This window comes from Chamaea fasciata, unplaced genomic scaffold (genome assembly GCF_029207755.1).
Source record: "Chamaea fasciata isolate MVZ Bird 193981 ecotype frontalis unplaced genomic scaffold, bChaFas1.0.hap1 SCAF_24, whole genome shotgun sequence".
NCBI lineage: Eukaryota > Metazoa > Chordata > Aves > Passeriformes > Sylviidae > Chamaea > Chamaea fasciata.
The window spans coordinates 412,414-434,672 of NW_027094109.1; the positions used below are offsets into that span (position 1 = coordinate 412,414).

The 22,259-nt window shown below is 41.3% G+C and overlaps 1 protein-coding gene across 1 annotated transcript in view; it reads right to left on the minus strand.

The window, feature by feature from the left end:
- The window catches only part of BARX2 (BARX homeobox 2), a 32,702-nt gene extending 13,221 nt beyond the window's left edge, over positions 1–19,481 (minus strand). The window contains exon 1 of the mRNA XM_066203550.1: positions 18,984–19,481. Within this exon, the coding sequence (XP_066059647.1) occupies positions 18,984–19,194 (211 nt within the window). The 5' untranslated portion in view covers positions 19,195–19,481. The remainder of the gene's footprint in view (positions 1–18,983) is intronic.
- Between the last annotated feature and the right edge of the window lie 2,778 nt (positions 19,482–22,259).

The window sequence follows — 22,259 nt, forward strand, 5'->3', positions numbered from 1 at the left end:
ACTCAGTGGGAAAGAAGTGCTCTGAACACAAGCATATCTGCCTTAATATTTATTGAATACATGGGCCCAAGGCCATCGTGACTTCAAAGAGCTCCCAAGGGAAGGCAGGGTTGGAAGTGAACCTCCATTCCAGACCCTTATTGCTTGGACTCGGAGGGAGTTCTAAGCACAGGCCACATCAATCCCAGAGAAACAAACACCAGCACATCTCCATAAGCAACACTCAGGCCGTGCAGGGAAGTTTGGGGATACAATCTGCCAGCTCCCTGCCCAGATCTGCATCAAGGGACACTTCAGGTCCACTAAGCCAACATCAGCTTGAAACTCTTTCTTTTGAACTGAGTCATGCTGAACACTTCAGCCAAGAATTCCCTTCATCACTGAGGAGAAGGCTCAGCACTAGAGCTCATCACCCACTGGACCCAGACTTCACATGGGGAGCAGCCAAAGGATGAGAGAATAGAACAGCTCTAAGGGGTGATTTTTACAGGAAGTTTCTGGTCTTGGCTATTGGGGACGGAGGGGGAATACAGCACTGAGACACCAGAACTCTCAGGGTATCTCAGCCTAAGTTGCAACAGTTTACCAATGACAGACATGACCAGACATCATGGGACATTGGGAGAGGCCAAATTGATTTCTCTGTCCAGATGGTATCCCTGGTCAAGGAGCAAGATTTGGACTTTGATGGGGAAACAGCTCATCCTAGCTGAAAGGGTGGAGTTTGATAGAAGGCTAAGTCCGGTACTGTGCTCTGTTCTGCTGCCTGAGCATCTCTCCCTGGCTACTGCCCAAACTTTGAGTCTATATGGACCTTGGACCAACACATTATGGCCATTCTTATATCCTCACACATCTCACAAATGATTCAGCCTTCTCTCAGGATTTCACAGTTTCTGGCCAAGTTTCAAACACACGGTGCCATGGATGCATAAATCAATCAGTCGCTCACTTCCTGCTCTGTTAATTATTATCACAGCATCCATAAGCAAACACCAGCTTTGGCCAGCTGAATGGCTGTTCACACAAAAGCACCCTTCAGGTTTCTCAAGCTCACCCTTGTGTGAGCTCCAGCAGAAAGCTGGCCATAAATATCATTACCTCTTCCTGCCCAAGGCTCTCAAACATGCTGCTGAGTGACACATGGGAAGAATGAGAGTGCAACTGTTGTTCAGGACCAGATTGTGTGAATTTTGCCTGATGGATCTTTTAGAAAACACTTTTTCCTTCTCAGGAGAATAGTGGGTCAGTGTCTAAAATACACAGACATCCCGCTCTTTTCCTCCCCACTGAAATGAAAGGGGGACTTCAGCAAGAGCCAGTGTTAACCTGAAATGGACCTGTCACATCTTGGCAAAGCCTCTGCCTCTTATAGCTGTGGCTTATAATCTCAAGGTCTGCTTTATTAATAATTTTGCCCCCATCAGGACCCATTTAGCAGAGATCTTGGTCTCTTTGAGCTGCACATATGATTCTTTGGTTTTGCATCTGCCCTAACACAGAGAAACGCCATCTCTCTTTCCTCTATGGACAAAAATAAACTCTGTGGACAATTTGAATGAACAGCTGCACAAACAATGCAATTTAGGAGGATGCAAATGATACACAAGCAGGTTTTGTTCACAGCCTGCCTACCCTTTGTGGTTGCCATTTAGACAGTGGTCTTAACCCAGCTCTGGTGGCTGGGTTAAGGAGGAAAGACACACACAGAGATAAAGCTGAGCATAACGGACATGCCGGCGTTATTCTGGGAAGCTGAAACCCTATTAACAGAATCTAGAGCACCCTGGAAGAAGATTTCCTCCAAACCTGATCTTTTTGTTTCAATAGGCTGACTATGTCACAGCTTCCATAAGCACAGGGCATGGCTCTTTTTATCCTCTTCACATCAAATATGTCACCTCACTGATCCAATCTTAACCAAAAGAGAACGAACTGAGGACAACTAAGCTTTCACTTTTTGGATGGGGGAAAATACCCAGCTGGATTTCCAGGTTACAGAAACTTTTCACTGCCAACCATTCTACAACATAAAAATCAGTCCTTGCACATTCCTGAAGCAGCTTCCTTGACTTCAGGACTCTCTGTACTACATGAAGTCAGTCATGAGCTGAAGATGTTGCAAGAACCACCAGTCATGGCTCCATCTCCACCTCTACCTTGCAGCCTGAGTGTCTTATATGGATATGGGGAGGTGGGTGCTCTCGCCAGCTATACCCCTGTTTCCAAACGGATTGATGGGAGCTAAGACCCAGCGCATCCATACAGGGTCAGTGGTATATTGGGGTTTTTCAGCTGAAACACAAAGCGAGTTTCACTCTTACAGAAATTCATCTAATCTCAAAAAATAAGCTGAAAGATGTCTGAAGGATGGGCAGTCCCCAAATGGACGTACCCAGAATAAGCAGTTGCATGAGAAAAATGTCAGCCTCAGAGTTGCAAAGTGATTTGGAGGCATGAAATAAGGTATGTGCCAGAAGAGTGATGACAAGGCTTTCCTGCATACCAGACTGTCCACACCACAGTCCTGATGGAAGGATGCGCCAGAGATTCCACCTGGTGATCTCCAGCTCACCTCCATCTCAGAGGAGTTAAGGTTGCACCATCCCTGGAAGTGTCCAAAGCCAGGCTGGATGGGGTTTGGAGCAACCTGGGATAGCAGAAGGTGTCCTTGCCCATGGAACTGGAACTGGATGAGATTCCAACCCAAACCATTCTGGAATTCCATGATTCAATGATCTCCAAATGCTCACTCATGTCCAACATTAGCCTGTGCGATTTTTTCCGTTCTGATAGGAGGTCAGCCAAGGAAACACTGTTTTCACATCTCCAGACAAATTTAGATTGGACTTTGGATGGAGATAAGGCCCTAATTAATAACGGATGGAATTAGTTTTCTACAGTGCTCAAATTCGGCCTTAATTGTGAATTAATGCTCTTTTGGGCAGAAATGTTAGAAGGACAACTGTTGCAAACAGCTCCAATCCAGAACTACACACATGCCCCTGGAAATGCTCTGATTTAGGGATCGAGGTGGGAAATTTCAGGATCCAGCTGGAAAACCCTCCCTCAATCTAAGATTTGAAGTCAAAGCTTTGGTTATCATCCACCTCTGGTTTCATCACTCATGGATTCTCCTCCGAGTTTCCTACAGCCACTGGGAAATGTGGCCTTGCTGTGTTCCACAGGGATGTTGGGGCTTCATAATCTCCTTCCAATGCTAGTTATAAAATAGGCAAAAACCAACACAGCCCTTTCTTCCCTTCACACGTAGGTGGGTGTATGATTCCCAGTAGCATAAGAAACAGCTCCAGCCTGATGGGAATATTGTCACATTCCCATCGACTTTACTCTGTCCCATAAAAGCACCAAAAGAACAAAGTTCTCTTCACCTAGGTATAGATTTTTGGGAAAGAGGACCTCAGGCACAGCATCTCCATCCCTGACACTGCCTTAATGTTCAATCTCAACCAACTCCCTGAATCCCACTGGACTTCTGTTTTCCCCACATGCAAAATGAGGGTGATAACACCAACCACACCAGTAATATGGTCTGGGAAGGACTCAGCAGCAGCCATGAGAGGAGGCAGAGGTGTTGCCATCTCCCAGCTCACTGCAGACATTGCCCATTAATGCATTGCATGAGCGCTGTGTTGAGAACTCTCTTTTGTGTCACACGATTATGAAATTCCTTAATGTGCCATTAATATATATGTTAATTTTGAAGCAATGTATGTGTTCTGCTCTTGTGCAAGCAGCAATGTTTCCATGGGAACCCCATCCAGTAACAGGCACAGATGCAGCATGTGGCTTTTCCAACAAAAACAGCTTTTTTAAGCTCAATTTTTAAAAAAGTTCTCCTCACTCAAGAAAGACATTCTGCCCAGGATCAGCCATCCTTGCCAATTTTAACATGATGCTGATCTGAATAATTCTGCAGGGAATATTTTATATGCCTCCCAAATCTCACCACTGCCAGACTCTGATTTGGCACCGCTGGGATGAAACGCATCTTAGATTTGGCATTTCCACATGCAACTGGACAAAATCTTTACATCGACAGTGTTTTCATTAAGCTCTGAAATAGGGGCTGTATCCCACCTAGAACATTATTAAGCTGTCCAGAAAATTTGGGCAATTATTGGCATTTACTGCTCTCTGATGAAAACACCCGACCCTGCTGACCCATCATGGGAATTGGTTTGCTCTTCTCAGCAATGGCGTGATAATTCTGAGGGAGCTTTTAAATTCTGAGGCCCAGAAGAACCTATAATTCACATTGGGTGAACCACATGTGAAAAAACTGTTTCAATTTTAATTTTTAAAAAAGATTCTACTCATCTTTCCTTCTCTAATGAAGTATTGATGCCATGCCCACAGCTGTCCTTGTTTCCATCCCAGGAGATCTGCTGGGAAGGAGATCCAAGGACTTTCAGTTTATGCAGAGCTTTCAAAATATTTGCTTGTACTCTGCATCCCATTTCACTGCCTTGAAGTAATTTTTCTCCAATTAATTAAAAAGTGCTTTTAAAAGTCTCTTTCCTCCTTACTTTAAGCCATTCTACAGTAGTTAAAACCTTGACATTAGATGGATGCAATGTTGAATCCATATGGATATAAATATATAGTTGGTTAATAAAAAGGTGAGTTCTGTGTCTACTCTGTATTCCAACCACCACAAACACTCTACCACCACATCCTTTAAACATACAAAATTACAAAGTGGAGGGAAAAGTGGAATTGAAACTGCAGCAAAATCAGAAACTTATAATGTGATACAAAAATTGGCTCAAATACCTGAAGATTTCAAATTATTTTAGTCCATTATTAAAAAAAAAATAAAGAAAATAAAGTTTAAGGCATTTGAATAGCTTGCCCCTTCCAAATGCATAAAGTTTCAGAATGACAACACATTCCTATTTGTTTCCAATTAGAGGGAACAAGGTAAGACTCTTGAAAAGAAAAATCCCATATTTAAAAAAAAAAAAAATTGAGTTGTCTTCTCACATTAAAAGGAGGCAAGGAAAAGGCAAATTTAAATTATTTTCTCTTCTCTGTGCGTCACCTTTCATTAAATTGCTGAGAATGAAACACACTCCCACCAGGATGTTAACATCTCATTTTCAGTGCTGCTGGGGTAAGGAGCCTGAATAAAAATAAATGGCTTCTCCAATGAGACACATCATCCATCGTCAGCATGTAAAACACAGTCATTAATCACAGCACAACCTGCTTATTATGGGCACTCAAGCACTGGCAATACAAATGCTTATAAAACAGGGGCTCCTTTCACAATTCCCTGCCCTTGTCTCTCAATAGTTTAGAGGATTAACCCTTTTGCAGTGAGGGATGGGCAAACTGGTTTTGCCTAATTCCGAACCAAGCTGACATCATGGGTTCAAAAGTTCGACTTGAACTCGAACATTCTCAGGTGCATTTTGTTCTGAGGGAATAAAGAGCTCAAGGGGAGATAAGGGAAGGAAGACAGTGAAAGAGCAAATTGAAGAACCCTACAGGGCATGGACTGAGTGTAAAAATCCAGTAAGAGACAAGGGATGGATAAAAAATGGCGAGGAAGAGTTGAAACTTGCAAAGTAATAAATGCAGTTTTGTCTTAACACCTATCTTAAAGTGATTTGTGGTGAAGTCTCTTCCTTCCTACAGAATTCCCTCTGCTGGGAAAAAACCCCCAGGATTTTACTTGTACTTCATTAGTACTCATGAAGAGCACTTACACATACACAGTTAAACACACACAGTCCCCACTGACCATATGACTTTGGGCTTCTCTTGCACTTCTTAGGAAAGGATTTTAAAATACTTGACACTAATGTGTAAGGAACCACCATTTTTCTTTAAAAAATGGAAAGGATGAGGAATTCAGCTGGGTCAATGACATATATGAATTCAAGGACACAGTCAAGTAGGGATGGCCCGAGCACAAAGCGCTGCCTGCAAAGCTCTCAGCTCTTCCCTGGGCTCTGCAAAATCCAACTCCACTCAGTTATCCCTGCTCCCAACATGGCATGTCCCGAGCTGCCAGATAAATGAATGCTCAGCAGAAAATGGTCGTTTATTTGCAGTCTAATGCAAATCCTTTTCTTTTTCTACACACCCAAAACATCTATTGGCTTCAAGGAGAAAAGAAGTGGGGACAGGAGGAAAATCCAGAGGTAGTGAGAAAAGCAGTGTTTGGATATCTATGCAGCAGGCAAAAATACCTAAGCCCCACTACTTACTGAGAGCTGTAACAAGTGAAACACTTGAATGAAGAAAATTCTTGTGGAGAAAGACTAGATGAGGTGTGTATTTGAATTTTCTCCTGAGGTGTAAAGTGGCCCCAGGTTAACCAGAGTTTGTAATTTGTCAAACACTTAAGTTTGTCATCAACCGGACAAGTATTTCCAATGTTGATATCAATTACTGAAGGCAAATGATCCATGATTTGCTTTGGGGAAAACAAGCATTTTGAGAAGACAAATTAATAGTCCACAATCAATTTTAAATTACACTAAAGCTACACACCAGGTACTGGGAATGAACACTTTCTTCTGGGTGGATTTTTCAGTTAATTAACATTGCAACAATGGGTGGTGGCAGCAATTCCATTATCATTTACTCCATATGTAAGAAATACTCAGTGAATGCTTCATTGGCATGACTGGTTCAGAGTAGAGTGGGATATGTCCCAGGAAAACATCAGCAAGGAACCAAAATCAAAAAAATATCTTGAGTTAAAAGAGACTCACAAGGATCATCAAGTTCAACTCCCAGCCCTGCACAGGGCAAAATCACACCTGAGGTACTCAGAAATTCAGCATTGGCTTTACTTCCTAGAAGTAGAACTATCAGGAGTTTTCCCCAGCTATTTCTTCTAAAGGAAACGTTTTCTTCGACGAAAGTCACTGTCAAGACACTGTGATGAATGAAAGGCTTCTCAGTATCCTACACTGCCAAAAGAATTTTCTATCCTGTAATTTGCTACAGGAAAGCACCAGTTTTATTTCGTGGGTGGAATCTCAGAGATAAAAACCACCAGCAGGTGAGAGCTTTATTGATGGGTTTGCTTTTTCAAAGGAACCCCCAAAGCTGAGCTCAGTGGTGAGACAAGGCTGTGATGAGCAGTGTCTGTGAGGAGGGAACAGCAATGCTCAGGTTTTAAAAAGCTGCCAGCTGATTTTAATGCATTTTTACAAGTTGTATCATGAGTAATTGTGCTGATAATGAAAAGGGAGAAATAAGGCCTGGATCACAGAAATCAGCTTTTTCAAACATATTAAAGCCACAGAGTCACCAGTTGCCATTGAAGTATCTCGTTGCTCTCATGGCAGTGGTTTTGCTCAGTGACAAGGAAGAAAAGGGACAGTATTTTTCCATGGTTGAGTATGTGCCACAGAAGTCCTGTACTAACGTTTATCACAGTTCTGTTCCTCCTTCCTGATTAAAGCTTCTGGATGGGTATAATTTTTCCCTTCTTCAAAGGCCAAATTTCTATTTCATAGTTGCCAACTCTGTAGAATGTGACAGTGGAAGCTGTTAATTGATCCTGCTATTAATAGAAAGCAAAGAAAACAGAAAGGCCAAAACAATTACAAAAACTGTGACAGCATAAAAGAAAAGGAAATTATTTGCCACACTGAGTTTTCCAGGCCAAAGCCGAGTCCATGAGCCAGGTACGCAGCAATAAGATACTCCAGCACTCCCATGCCAGCTGGGCAGGGAATCAAATCCATCTTTTCCATTTCCACACATATTCAGCACCTCCGTCCCCTACACAGAACCCTTCACAGAGCCAAAGCAATGTCGTGCCATTAAAATCAGGATCAGGCTGTATCTTTCATTTTAGCACAACTGCTACAAAGACAGAAACCAAGCCAGACCTATCCCACACCTGCGGAGTTCAACACTTGGCATGGACTGGGAGATTGTCTGTGCAGAGATGAATTTAGTTCATCCGGAGATTGGGATGAACCCAGTGAACAGACATTCCCTGCTGTCTGCGCAGCTTGCCATAACCCAAAGTTTGGATGGGACAGCACTTGGGACGTGGAGCTCTAACCTCCCAACACAGTCAGACAAATGCAAGCCAGGAAACCCTACATCTGCAACTTGGAGCTGCTTTCTGACTCTGATGGAAAATGGACAGGGAGGAAAAATTCTGAGGACAGAATGAAAAAAAATCAATCCAGAATGTATTAAAAATATATAAATTTTCTTAAAGGAAGCCTGTGAATCACAATTTAAAAGATAATCTGCCCAATTTTGTGAAAACACCACCATACTTGAATTTATTTACAAATCCACTATTTTATCATGTAGATTATTTCCTTTTAAGTAATATTTTGGATGCTGTACTTTGTTCAGCTGAGAAACAGATGAATACTCATACCCATTCCAGCTTTGGGATCAGCTCATGTAAAATTTTCATTAATTCAGGAGCATCATGCTTACCCAAGTAAGCTCTCTAAATCTTGACAATCAGATGAAACAGCAGTGGGATTTCTACAGTCTCCTTTCAGTCATCTTTGCTACCTCTTCTGATGCAATCACTTCAGCAGCAAGTCTGTGATGGACAAATTCATCTACCGTATCAATGGCTGTGACATCTCTTCACAACAGACAGGTGCTCTGGGGATTAGGCCAAAGAGGTCTGTGTCGCAGCCACAAGAAAAAGACCTTTAATAGGGCTTTACAAATAAGATAAATCAGTTGGGATTTCATACATGCTTTTTTTAAAATGCAGTTTAAGCGCTGAACTACCTTACAGTAATGTGCTTTAAAATGTTTACACTTACAGTTAAGGCATAACTGAATTTGACACATTCTGGCCCTGATCCAGCTATGATTTAATTGACTTCAGTGGGAGTTGGACTGGGCTCTAAGTAATTTTAACTAAAGTAATCCATCAATTGTTCCTCACCCACTTCATCAAACTCCTTCCTATCATTTATAATTGCTCTGTAATTTATCGTAACAAGGTGAAATGAACCCTTTTAACTTCTGGGCACGGCTTCCTGACCCTCGGTGGAGAATTTCACCACATGCATCCACCTAAACCAGATCTGCTCGTGGAAAGCCAAGAGCACAACACAGCTGAGCCCCAAACCTCCTGGTACTATCCACAGAAACCTCCAAATATCAGCTCCTCCACGGCTTAGTCACCACAGGAACAAAATGAGGTGTTAGCAAAACTGTCAGTAGGAGGCTTGGAACAAAACAGGCAAAAGGGTGAAGTGAAATGCATTCACAAACACAAATTTTTTTTTGCCAAAAAAATCTCATTTGCTTCAGACTTCTCACCATTTTCTTCTATCAATGATCACATTACTGGTTTCTGTTTCAGGGAGCCTTTTCTTACTTTTCCTCTTTGAGCCACAGGATTAAACACCATCCAAAGCGCTAGGCCTTCCTAGACATATCATGTTATGTGCAACATGCAAGGAGACATTTTCCATAATAAAGTACCACCACTGCTGATTTTAATTCAAAGATGACAGGTTAATCTGTCATAGAATATCCTGTTTAAATAACCACAAACATATCATGCACATTTCTCTGTCTTCTAAAAGGAAAGGACATGTTTTTATTAAATCTTCAACCCTTTTGTGCTTGCACGACAGGGTTCTGTTTTTTAATGGATCAACGTAGGCAGCTCTACACGGGATGTGGCAATAGGCACCTGCACACTCAAAGGTACAGGAACTTGCTTGCTTCAACATTAGCTCTCAAGATATCTATTAAAATTTAATTCGGATGAAATTCAACCCCTGTAAGGTGAAATAAATCCCAGTTTGATAAAAGAAAAATCACTGGCCGGAAAAGAAGCCATTAACTGATCTGTGACTTGCAAAATAATCGTTAAAAGAATCAAAGGCAAATGGTGGCAAACTGTTTAAAGATGACTTAGTGCCTCAATGGAAAACTCTCTTACTCTGATGAAAATCCAAAAAATTAGTAGTGAGATTTTTCCAAAATACAGGGCAAATATAAAAACTCCTGATTCAACCCCTTGTCCGCATGAGTTGTCTTGTTGGAGTCAGACAATGAACTGCATGAATAGAAACCACTGGCATGTCAAAAATTTTACACGGTAGCACCTGAGCATACACATCCAAACACATTAAGGTCACTGAAATGTTGTTGCTTGGAGAAAAGACCATATATTTGCAAGTTTTCTGTTATCACATCTCCAAAGGGAATTGTAATTTTGTTACATGGAAAGTTCTGAAAATCTGGTATTTTGTTTCATTCCTTAAAAGAAAAAAAAAAAAAAAGAAAAAGAAAAAAGAAAAAAAAAAGTGTGATTTCTTAAAAATAGAAAAATTGAAACCAAAGCAGATCTGTCTGTTAAAGTTCTTTCATGTTCTGTGTTTCAGACAGAGCTGAATTATTCTGGATGTGCTACCTGCAGTCCAAAGATTTTTAATATGAGTGCAGGGGTCCATGTTCGGGAAGATGGGGTTTTTTTGAAAGACTGTTCTTCACCCTTCACTTAGTTACTTAAATGGATCTCAGCTGTTCCCAAACACCTGAAATATACCTGTAGCTGGTATATGGGTGTTGTTCTGAGCTGTGTTCTGGTCAAGAATTGGTCAAAATGTAAAGGTGCATGAGAGGAAGAGGGAAAATACTGGAAAACGGAAAATATTAAGTATTACTGTCTTAGCAGGTTGTAATACCAAATCTCTATATTTTTAAAGATGTCATTAAAATGTAGCTTTGGGAATTCTAGGTTAGAAGTCTCTCAGCTAAATTCTTCCACAATCCTGGGAACTCAAGAAATAACGGATAACTTTTACTGCTCAGCTCCCATTAGCTTGTCCTTGTGATCCTATTCTATCACAGACTTTACACAAATACAACTGAGATCACAAAATAGGTCCCAAATTTTCCAAGGAACTGTTATTTCCTAGCAAATGAAGCTCTTGAAAGCACATTCTGGCTTCTGCAATCCAGCTGGAGCAATTCTTACATAGAAATGACTGAAAATGTTTGATTGTAACTTTCTCTCCTTGAAAAAGAAAACTAAATAAAATTTTGCAATACTGAAAATAATTTCCTTGCTTTGCCAAATGTCTCATAAAAAGGAAAGTGCTATAAAGTTTGGCTTCAGTCTTTAGAAGATAAGTTTTCAGTATTTTATTCCTGATTGAATATTTTCTCTGATCTGATTTTACGCATACCCATACTTTTTAAACTTCTCCCTTGTCAAGCTAAATTTACAACATTTTGCTTTGCTCTGAACTGAAAAAGACACATAATGATTATTTCTTCATTCTACTAACAATCCAAAACATCAGTTTTTCTGACTTCTCCTATTTTCACTTGTACATGGCCTGCAAATGCAGGTTTCCAGTGGCTCCAAGCAGGGCCGCAGTCACTTCTAACACTGAACAAATTATCAAGGGCTGAGCAAAAGAAACAGATGAGCAGAATCCAGCAATTAAATCATCTGAGCAACCAGAACAGAGCCTTTCTCCAACCCAGCAGTGGATTTAGAAAAACCTCAAGCCATTGTATTGAGCAAGTGCCTCCAGAGCTCAGTTCCTGATGTGACAGATCAATTCTGGCTCTGCCATCCATTGTGTGCATCCCATGCAAATCTGCCTTCCCCACAGGCCTGCACCGAGGGCATGGAAGTGACTTTGAGCTAGAAAAGCACAGATTTTGTTCCATCACCCAAACCTGTTCACAACACTCCTATCAGCAGAAAATCCATCCTGAAGGTGGATCCATATATTGCCAGAGCTGTGATCTAGGGAGCTGTCTGTTACCGCGTACAGATGGGAAAGAAATGTACTGCTCAGCAGAATGGAAGAAAAAATACAGGCTCCTTAGTTACTGCCCTGCTGTGCCCCCTGAGCCTGGTGGGGTGATAGGAGCTCCACACAACACATCAGCTCTAAACACTCTTGATTCCTTTTCTTCACCTTCCCCGCTGAGGATTTTTGCCTTTGTTCATGCCCAGCTTGTCCTGAAGGCAGCGATGCTGGGGGTCATTGATTCTAAAGGATAAGACAGTCTTTTCCTGCATTCTACAGAAGCAAGTTAAATAAAAGTCCTCAAAATAATAATGGCACTCGGTCTGCATTGCGCAGTCTCCGTGAGCAGTGGCCAAATTGAGAACACTTCTAATGAAAGTGCTGCATTTAAACCTAACTCACTGTGCAGATGGATTTAAACTGTGCTTCAGTGCCAGCTGTGAGGCTTCAGAGAATGAGGCGTAGGTGTCAATTTTCCCAGTGGAATCCCAAATTCATTAATGCCTCCTATTATAGCATTCCTCCACAATGCTTATTCGTGCCCAACCACAACCAAAATGCTGATTATTTTCCACAGTAGGTTTTATTGCAATCACTGGGGTGTGATCTTCTGCTTTGTTCACTGTAATTCTGCCATTCATTAATTCCTTTTATTCACTATTAACAGTACCGAGATAAGACAGCAAAAGTCAGATTTATTACAGATATTTTAATATCTAGCACCGAAATTTCTTTGGAGACAGATTTCTCTGCTCAGTCCTGAGACCTGCTTTCAAATCCAGATTTGCATCGGGGTTTCCTTCTGAAATGCCGCATCTAGTACTGCTGTAATCTAACTGAGAAAATTAACAGGCACTTCTCCAAGTATCCATTTATCATCACCCAGCCCATTATTTTCCCCCATATGCCACTTTTGGGCATTTCTGAACTAGATTTTCTACTAAAAACATCAAAACACTTAAACCCCAAGATGGCCACCCTGAAAAACACTAGGCTCTTTTAAATTAACTGTTGTGCCCAATCTACAGCAATTACAGAGGAATCTGCTTTCAATCCATATGTTTCTTTCTTTTGCCTCAGTTGATAAAATGGTTCTCATCCACAGACAGGCTTTCCCTTGTAGGGCTAAAATAGACAGGGAGTTATGGAGAGTTTGAGAAAACTCAGATTTTACCAATGTTGCGTCTGAATATATCCCACTACAGCAGCAGGGACACAGTCCCAGCAGGAAATCCTGAGTTTTCTGGGTTTTCAGAGGAATGCTCAGAGAGGGCAGTGTAACTGTGACTGCACCTTCTGCCATTTCTAGGCAGAAATGTCATCTCTGAACTATCTTATTAAAAATACTCAATAGCTTCACTAATTCTGGACCAAAGACATCTACAGAGGAAGCACTTTGTATTTCTCAGGATTAATAGAATTCCTCTCTAATTTTGCCTTTACTTTTTGCTACTCAACTACAGAGTTTTACTGATCTTTGTAACCTAAACCAAATAAATACAGGCTGTTTTCAAAGCATCTTTTTTTTTCTTCTTCTTCATATGTTTGCATAAATAATCAGCAAAAAAACCCCAAACAGTGTAGCAGCAATGCAGACTTCCCCATGGAGACATTTTCAGCTTTGCAATTTAGGTTGGCACCTATTGCATAAACACACAGATTCATCTTGCCCTGCTTCCCTCAACATACCGGGACAGAGGTTTTTCACGGACTTAGGAGCCGTTTAAGACATGTAGATCTCCTGAGCACCAACTTCACACAGCACAGGAGCAAAACTCTTTCCAAGACCTTGTACTATTGCCTGGGATGCCATTGCATTCCCGACAGTGTCCTGGGGGATGACAATCCAGCCCCAGAGGCAGATGCCAGGCTCTCGGAATGCGGGACTCACTCAAGTCCAAGTGAGCCTGGCAGAAGGTGTCCCCACCACTCTGCATCAGCTTTATTCAGTGGGATTTATCCAGCTGTGATGTTCCAGACTGGAAACAGGATGAATGGATGGCACCTCATTTTTCCTGATCCTGGAACAGACACACTACATGCATTCCCTTTTCCTTTCCCAAGCGTTCTGCCTTCCCCCAGGAATTCCATAATAAAATCTTCAATTTAAAGGAAAAGATTCAGCAAGTATTTGAGCAAAAGAAATGGCTTCCACCCCAATTTTAAGTAATGCCTCACAGCAAAATCAAGCCTTGCCAATATCAAGGCCTTTTGGAAGATAATCAGAAGGAATCTCGTTGTGAGGTCACACATAAAAACTGAGCTATTTTAAGTAACAATAAATCTACTTTCTCACCATAGTTTCCTAAAAAGGCTGAGGAGACTGGGTGAGGACCAGAAGGACCAAACCTCATACTTTATCTCCCAAGCCATGATTCCCCAAAGGCCACAGTGGCTGCAGGTACTGCTGAGTTTAATGCAGAAAATACCATTTATATGAGGAAAATAACAGTTAAAAAGACCCCTTTGGAATAACCAGCTCACAATTTCATCCCAAGAGAAAACATTAGAAGACAGACATGGAGCTGGAAGAGAAGAATTCAATATTTGAACAATTCCATACTAGACACCTGCCTACATTAAAATCCCAACCACACAAATCCTAAAGGTCTTGAACTCAAAAAAAAACCAACCCCAAAAAAACCCAAACAAACCCAAACAAACCAAAAAATCCAATCACCAAACTAAAAATCCCAATAATATTTTGAAGAGAGCAAATAATAACAATTATTAATGTTCTTTAAAGGAAACTTTTTGCACAGACCAGCAAGCAGAATAGTAAGTTTTCAAAAAAGCAAAAAAAAGTGAAGAAACTTAAGATTGTATTCACTTCCCAAAGTTGTGGTGCTTTTAAATATACATAGAGCAGTAGAACTCTCTTCAGCACAACTCCCCTAAAACATGGGTAAACATTTTATATCTTAGCAGACGATTCTCTCAGAAAATAAGCCAAGCCACACTGATGCAAGGTATATGTTTGCCTTCCAAGGTGTTAATCTGGTATAGCAATTAAAGAGAAATCATCACGGCCCTACCTGAAATATGGACTAGTAAGAAACTTTGCCATAGACATAAATTACTCTGCTGCTCATTATGATTTAAATTATAAACCACTAGGATACATTCAAATTTGACGGGGTTTTTTTATGAGCTCTGGAATAGGGCCTGGTACAAATGAATACACGGCGCAGACAATTAACAATTTGCATTGCCAACTTTGCTGAAATAACTGAACTCTGCAATTGAAGGCAATGTGATTATTTTTAATCCAGCCATCTCAATTCATATCAAGAGTTTAAAAAGGCCATCCAAGACCAGTATTACTGATTACTAACACACAATGTCACAAATTCCACTAAGACCAGGGATCACACACAACTCCCCTCCACACCCCAGCCTAGTTTTCATTTTCAAACTATTTTAGTTCCTTTGATAAATAAGGAGCTTTACTAATTTGACCTTGTAACACTGCACATTGACAGTGTCCTTTGATTTTTTTATCATGCCCAAAACTGCCAATAAGGTAACTGGATTTTAAATCTATCGCTAAGCCAAGATAATAAAAAATAGAGGAAACAAACTAGAATTGGAGTAGGCTTTAAAGGCTTGCCTTCAAATATTTTTAATTGAAAAATTATATAAAAGTGATTCCTATAGGACTCTGCAGTTAAAAAGCAACCATCAGCAATCACTGTAACAAAGCAAGTATATGAACAATGCATCGTAACTTAAACAAATTAATTAGTTGTGACATAATATGAAAAGCCAATAAAAATATAAGTATCATGAAACAAGATAAATAGTATTTTCACTCAGCCATCACAGCCCAAAAAGTCATAAATCAAAGTGGCATTAATCACCATCTGAAAATATTTCTAGTCTTTAAAATTTTAATCATAATGACTCTGAATCCAGACTCGCATTTTTGTTACAGATTTCATATTGGTTCAGCCTTGTTCTTTTGGCTCAATAAACACCGCAGTACATGTTCATATACCAAACTATAAACAAATGATGGAGCATTTTCAGAGGGAATTGTAGTTTTCTTTCCCAAAAAAAAAAAAAAAAAAAAAAAAAGAAAGAAAAAGAAATTGGGTTGGGGCTTATTCCAAGCTCTCTTCAATTTTTCAATGAGAATCTCCCCGGTGACATTGGTGAGCTTTGCATTAGACCTCACAAACGCTCCTCACAATTAAAATGTCAATCTTGGACCTCAAGATGCACCAGAAAATGCTTATTCCACATCCTTCTGCCTCTACTTGACAAATCTTTTTTGTTCCAATTCAGATGCACTCTGCTGAATATTCAGCAATTCATCACAGCCAAAAGAAAAACTCTTTTCTATTGGGTTAGCGAAGTTTTCCGATCTCTCTTCACTTAACCAGGGATATTGTTGAACGCACAGGCTGCACACATACAACATCTTATGTCTTTCAGCTCCAAATAAATTATAAAGGCATATCAGCCTTCTCTGACTTCACCCAAGATGAAAGAAACATTAACTCTTCAGCCCATGAAAACGTCTACAATCCCTGACTCCTGCCTTGAGAAAAAGTCACTGAGGAGGTGTTCAGCTGGAGTAACTCATTACTCATCACTGTTTCAAACACTCCCAAGTCCCAGCTATGACGGTACAGTAACAAATCTCTGTGGTTTAGGTTAAGATTCATTTTCTTGGATCATGAAGAGTGCTCACTAAGTGCTCACTCTCTTCCTGATTAACTCCGGAGTCAAAGGAAACTCAGGCAGTAAGTTAAATGCCATACAGTATTTCTATAGTGCTATATTTCTGCAACCTTTAGCCCCCAAGTAGTTTGGGGGTTTTTAGTTTATTTTCACTCTGTGTGGGTCTCTTTGTGGGTTTGGTTTTTATTTTATTTTAGTTTAGTTACAGATTTATATTGGGTAATTTTCAAATTCTTTCACATTTAGATATCTTTTGTGGTACTGTACACTTCTTAGCCAATAGTTTCCTTTCATTAAAAAAAATTTCCATTGCCTAATACACATAAGACTCGAATTGTGCCTATACACATTAGAATCTGACAGTTTGGAAGTGTGGACTTTAGTAGCAGTTTCCTTATGATTTTAATTCCACAAGCAAATACCTCTCTGTACTTCATTTCACAAGTGCTGCAATTCCATACAGCTTAGTCCATTAGGAGCAGGTATTCACAACCCAGCCTGACACAGGGACAGGCCAGAGCTTGGGCTAGAAACACAAACTTGAGGGCAAATTCATTAAAGATCCCAGGCACAAAGACAAATAAGGCTTTAATTGAAGAGTAACCTCAAGAGATTCACTAGCATCACTCTCAATCCACTGCTGAATCATACAAGGATTATTAGTTATTATTTACTGAATATACATCACTCTTGCAGACACAATGCTTGCTATACTTGACCCAGAACTATGGATTTCAAAAATTTCTCTCATTTCCATGATAGGTGGCAAGAGTCAAAATAGTTGCTAGGAAGCACCTCACCGATCCAAAATCCCGACGATCTATTAGGTGAAATTCAGACCGTATTTTTTTATGCCGAACTAGTTGTACATGCTTCTGGACACTGATAATATCCAGGTTAATACTCCTTTTGGGTGCTAAAGGGACTTTCTTTTCTAATTCTTCCTCTTCTTGTACAGAAAGAGAGAAAAGCCTCTTTCCTTGTCCTGGTGGATTGAGGTCTGCAGACAGAATAGGCGCTCCGTGCATTGCTGCCACGCACCAAACCCCTTCAGGACGTTCAGGACATTTTGGCCAAGCACTAATTTCACTACACAGTAGCGAGGGATCAGCTCTCAAAAATACAGTTGTCAGCAATATCTTGATTAACAACTAGTTCTTACATAAAATATGTCAGCAATTACAAGGTGAGGGACATCACACACAAATCAGTTGAAAGAAATAAATACTGATGGAGGATCACAATGTTCATGGAACTTCTTCCCAAAAGCTGGTCATCATGGGTCTTAATTCTGAGCCAGCCTCTGAATCCCTCCTGGATCTTTAATAACTAGTATTTACAAAATAAATATTGAGGTTGAAGGAAGATTTATGGTTGGAGCAAGGATTTACTCTACTTGTCAAACCCCTGGGGTACCCTAACAGCAAGTTTTCTATCAGCACAGCTCTGCCAAGAGCTGAAGAGATCTTTCTTATGTAAATTCAGCAATAAAAAACCACAAACTAAACCAGTAAACCTAAGCCAAAGTACAGGCCTTGAGGTTTTAAACACAACCTAATACAGGGGCAAAATGAAGTTTTTCCAGCAAAGAGAAATAGGAAAACTAGAATTCCATTACCTTGAAATAGGTATTATTTTTATTGGTAATTAGTCCTTTACAAATATTTTTCAATAGATAAGATTTTTTTGAAGAATGCATTTTTAAGTTGCAATTTCATCGTCTCATTTCTCTTGACACATTATGTGCCACCACTTGAAGAATGGCCTTATGGGAAGAACAGAAATCTGGAAAACTGCCTGCTTCACCAGAAAAAGAGATTTAAAAATATATCTTTTAAAATCTGGAACGTATTCTACGAATACTATTTTTACTTTTAATGTGGATTTTTAAATGCCCACATTAGACGAGTCCGCTTGTGAAATTTTATAACGCCCATGGTCAAGACCTGATTGCTCATCGCGTTGCCTGTTCCGGGCAGAGCCGCTTGCGTGTATTTATTTGCGGCGTCTGCAAAGTCCTTACAAGTATTTTCCCATCTTTGCTGTTAGAAATAACCGATATTATTTCAAAGAAAAAGAGAATTTAGGGCAGAAAACCTGTGCTTCTATAGATTTTTTTTCTCCTTTTCACAATATTTCTATTTCTTCGTACTCAGACATGGAAAAAACAGCGGAGGTTTTAATGAGCATAAGATTAAGGACGATTTCTGCAGGATCCGGACTCCTGTAGAGCTCCTCAACTCATTATCATTAGCACTGGTTATATATTGGCTACAATGCGCACCCCGACGACAATTAGGCTGAACCCCACCACTACACACTTGTAGTAACTAAAAACCGATACTAACTGATAGTAACTAACAACGATCCCTGCACTGACAAACCCAGGGAGCGGGGCTGGAGCGCGAAAGCCAGGCTTCGTTCAGGCAGGGTTTGGGGGGGGATGCGGTGGGAGATGCAGGACCCGCTCGCCCGAGACCCCCGACCCCGCTCCCGCCGCATCCTCGCCGCGGCCGCCGCCGGGGTTACGCTTACCGGCGCAGGAGTGCAGCGGCTTGGGCCGGACCAGGAGCGACGGGCAGACCGAGTACAGGGAAAGTTTCTCGAAGTAGTCGCAGGTCTCCTTGGAGAGGATCTCGTCGATCATGAAGGTCTTGTAGCGCCTCCTGCCTGCCTTGGGCCGGCCGGGCGCGGGCAGCCGCGCCGGGGGCTGCGGGCCGGGCTGGGGCTGGGGCTGGCCGTGCATGGCGGGACCCCTGCGGGGCGGCCAGAGCCGCGCCCGGCTCGCATGGGCGCCCGGCCGGCCGAGCCTGTGCCCGCTCTGTCCGCGCCGTCCCCACCGCTTCGGCCGCGCTGCGCCGCGCCGGCTCCCCGCTATATAAAGCCGCCGATAAGCATCTCTCCCATCGCTCCGCGGCCTTTTTAGGAGGCTCGGGCTGTCAATCAGGGCGCCCGCTGCTCCCCGCCAGCAGCATTGTTACCCTGCGTCGGGCTGGGAGGATCCGCCGCTCCTCTCCCCTCCCTGCTCGCTATTTTAAGATATCGGGGTGTGAGGCTCTTTTCTTTTCTTTTCTCTTTTCTTTTCTCTTTTCTTTTCTTTTCTTTTCTTTTCTTTTCTTTTCTTTTCTTTTCTTTTCTTTTCTTTTCTTTTCTTTTCTTTTCTTTTCTTTTTCTCTCTCTTTCTCTCTTTCTCTCTCTTTCTCTCTCTTTCTCTCTTTCTCTCTCTTTCTCTCTCTTTCTCTCTCTCTTTCTCTCTCTCTTTCTCTCTCTCTTTCTCTCTCTCTTTCTCTCTCTTTCTCTCTCTCTTTCTTTCCCCCAGATTGTAATTATCTAAAAAAGTTAAAATGCTGCCTGCTGGTGCAGAGTGCCGCATCCCTAGCCCCAACAGCTTTCCCCGACCGGCACCAAACCTATTCCCGAGCCGCAAAGTGCTGGAGAGTGGCAGAGGGGAAAAATTTCCGCTTTATAGGTGCCTTGCAGGAGCACTGTGCAGAAGTTATTTTTCTCTGGAGCGGAATTGCTTGGACCCCAAGTCTGAGATTATTTTCTGATGGATCCCTGCTTAGTTCAGCTGGATTTTTGCGAAACTGAGCTCTCAGCCCCTTCTGCTGGGTGGTGAGGCTTCCTCACTGGAAGTTTTCTTACAGGCTGTGGGCAGAGTTTTATTTTTCATCTCCGTGGCCTCCGACAGGAATAATCAGGACACCCTACTCAGGGAAAGGTGTATCAGGGGGAATCCTCTGGATTAACTGGTTGCTGCAGGTTTTCTAGAACCCACAGCAGCTCACTAACTTTAAATGGGTAAAGAGAGGCACATTATGGAGATTTACCATCCCCCCAAAAAATTATTTGCAGGTTTCACACAAGGATTTAAATATAATCTGCGAAAAGTTATCAGCCATCCTTCGATTCTCATGCTTTGGCAATCCAAATGGCAGCAAACTCTTATTTTAGCAACAGAAAACTCAATCCGTGTTTGTGAAAGGCAACAACCATTTCAAACTCTCATCAACAATTTGAACAACTTTTATTTTTTCAACTGTATTTTTAAAAAGCCTTCAAAACACTGTAAACTATCTTTAACCTCTTTTGTAAAAGCACTACTTCTTTTTTCAATGCAAAGTTTTATTTAACTTCAGTGATACAGTTGCTCATTTATAGAGACTCAAAATAAGACATTTGCATTGTCCACACACTGTCAAAACTGGAAGGCAGATGCAAGAATATATCAGACTTTCACTATATCCATTGAACTTTTTTTCCTTAAAACCTCATTTCATTTATTTAAAAACATAGCACAGCAAATCATATTAAAACAAATGTAAAGCAAAGTATTTGGGTCATTTTAAACGGTTGGGATGACATTATAATTAAAAATAAATTAGTTGGAAATGGGTTTATTTCTTTTTATTTTGAGAAACTAAAGCAATCTTACGATGAGGAATTTAACTAGAATGATAACAACTAAGGAGCTCAAGAACTTCTCTCCTCCATGATGTTATAACTCTTAAAATTACTTAGACTGCTGCTTTAATTTCTAAACAAACTATGGATATTTAAGCAGATGAGCTGACTTTGTTATGAATATAGTTTTATGAGTACTCACCCCTTCATTCAGACATAATCCATTTCAGGAGCACATTTTCTTCATCTTTTTCAGACACTTATTTTCTTTTTTTTTAGGAAACAAAGTAATTACCAGCAACATTAACTTCAGCAATTAGTACTTGCTGATAATTATTGCAAAGATATTTCGGAAGCAACAGGGAGCAAACCACTGATTTAAACCCCAAAGCAGCAGCAAATGGCATTTTACTGCTCTGTGTTTCCTCGGGGTTCAGCCAGGAGCTGCAGTCCCCCTGCCCCCAATTCAAATTTATCCTGCGTTTCCTGCCTTTGCAAAACCTGACACAACACAGCAGAGGAATGTTTCCTGAAGAGTATTTCAGGAGCTTGACTAGATCCAGCCCAGAAATCAAGAGGGGAAGCAAGCCGCGGGCTCGCCGAGCTCACACACAAGTGACGGCGGGACAAGAGACTCTGCACGTCTTTAAATGTATGTTTCTCACATCCGAAGGGCTGAATATCCAGACGTGTGTGGCTGGCACCTCTATCCATACTCTAGAAATGTAATGCTCTCACCTGAGCCCAAGCAGATGAACTGGCAGGTGGGATTAGCCCACACTGACACACCTCTAGAAACTTTATTTCTTTGTATTAATGGTGTTTTAAAAGTCAGTGGCCAGAGCAATACATTGGGTTATGTTGTATGAAACACACACTGGCTGTCAATCAAAAAGAGAGTGCTTTGGTCAGGAATAATCAGGGGTTTTGTTTCCAAAATTAATGAAGTGGCTGGAATAGCGAACATCTGCCAAGGGGACTCAAACCCCGAGCAGCTGTTAGAGCCCCAGGACCCTTCCCGTGTAGGACAGCCTTGCTGATAAGTGCTTCTCCCTGAGGTTTCTCTCATGGTTGAGAGATGGGACTGGATGGGAGGCTGGGAAGTGAAAGGCACATTCGGGAAGGTTTGGAGGGCAGGAGATTTGACAGTCTGTGTGTGCCAGGTCGGCACCTGCACACCACAAATGGCAACCGGGCAGACAGGGACCAGGATTTCTGCCCTTTTCCAAGAGGGTATTAATCCAAGGGACACGATCCTCCATTTCACTGACTAAAGTATTTTTTTCAATCAGAATTGAGGGGGAAAATAGCACTGCTGTGAGCCGGTCAGTCAGTAACGAGTAATTTCTAAGGAAAAGCAGGTAGGTCAGCCCAGACCAGAGAGCAGGAAACAGATTGTCCAGGAGG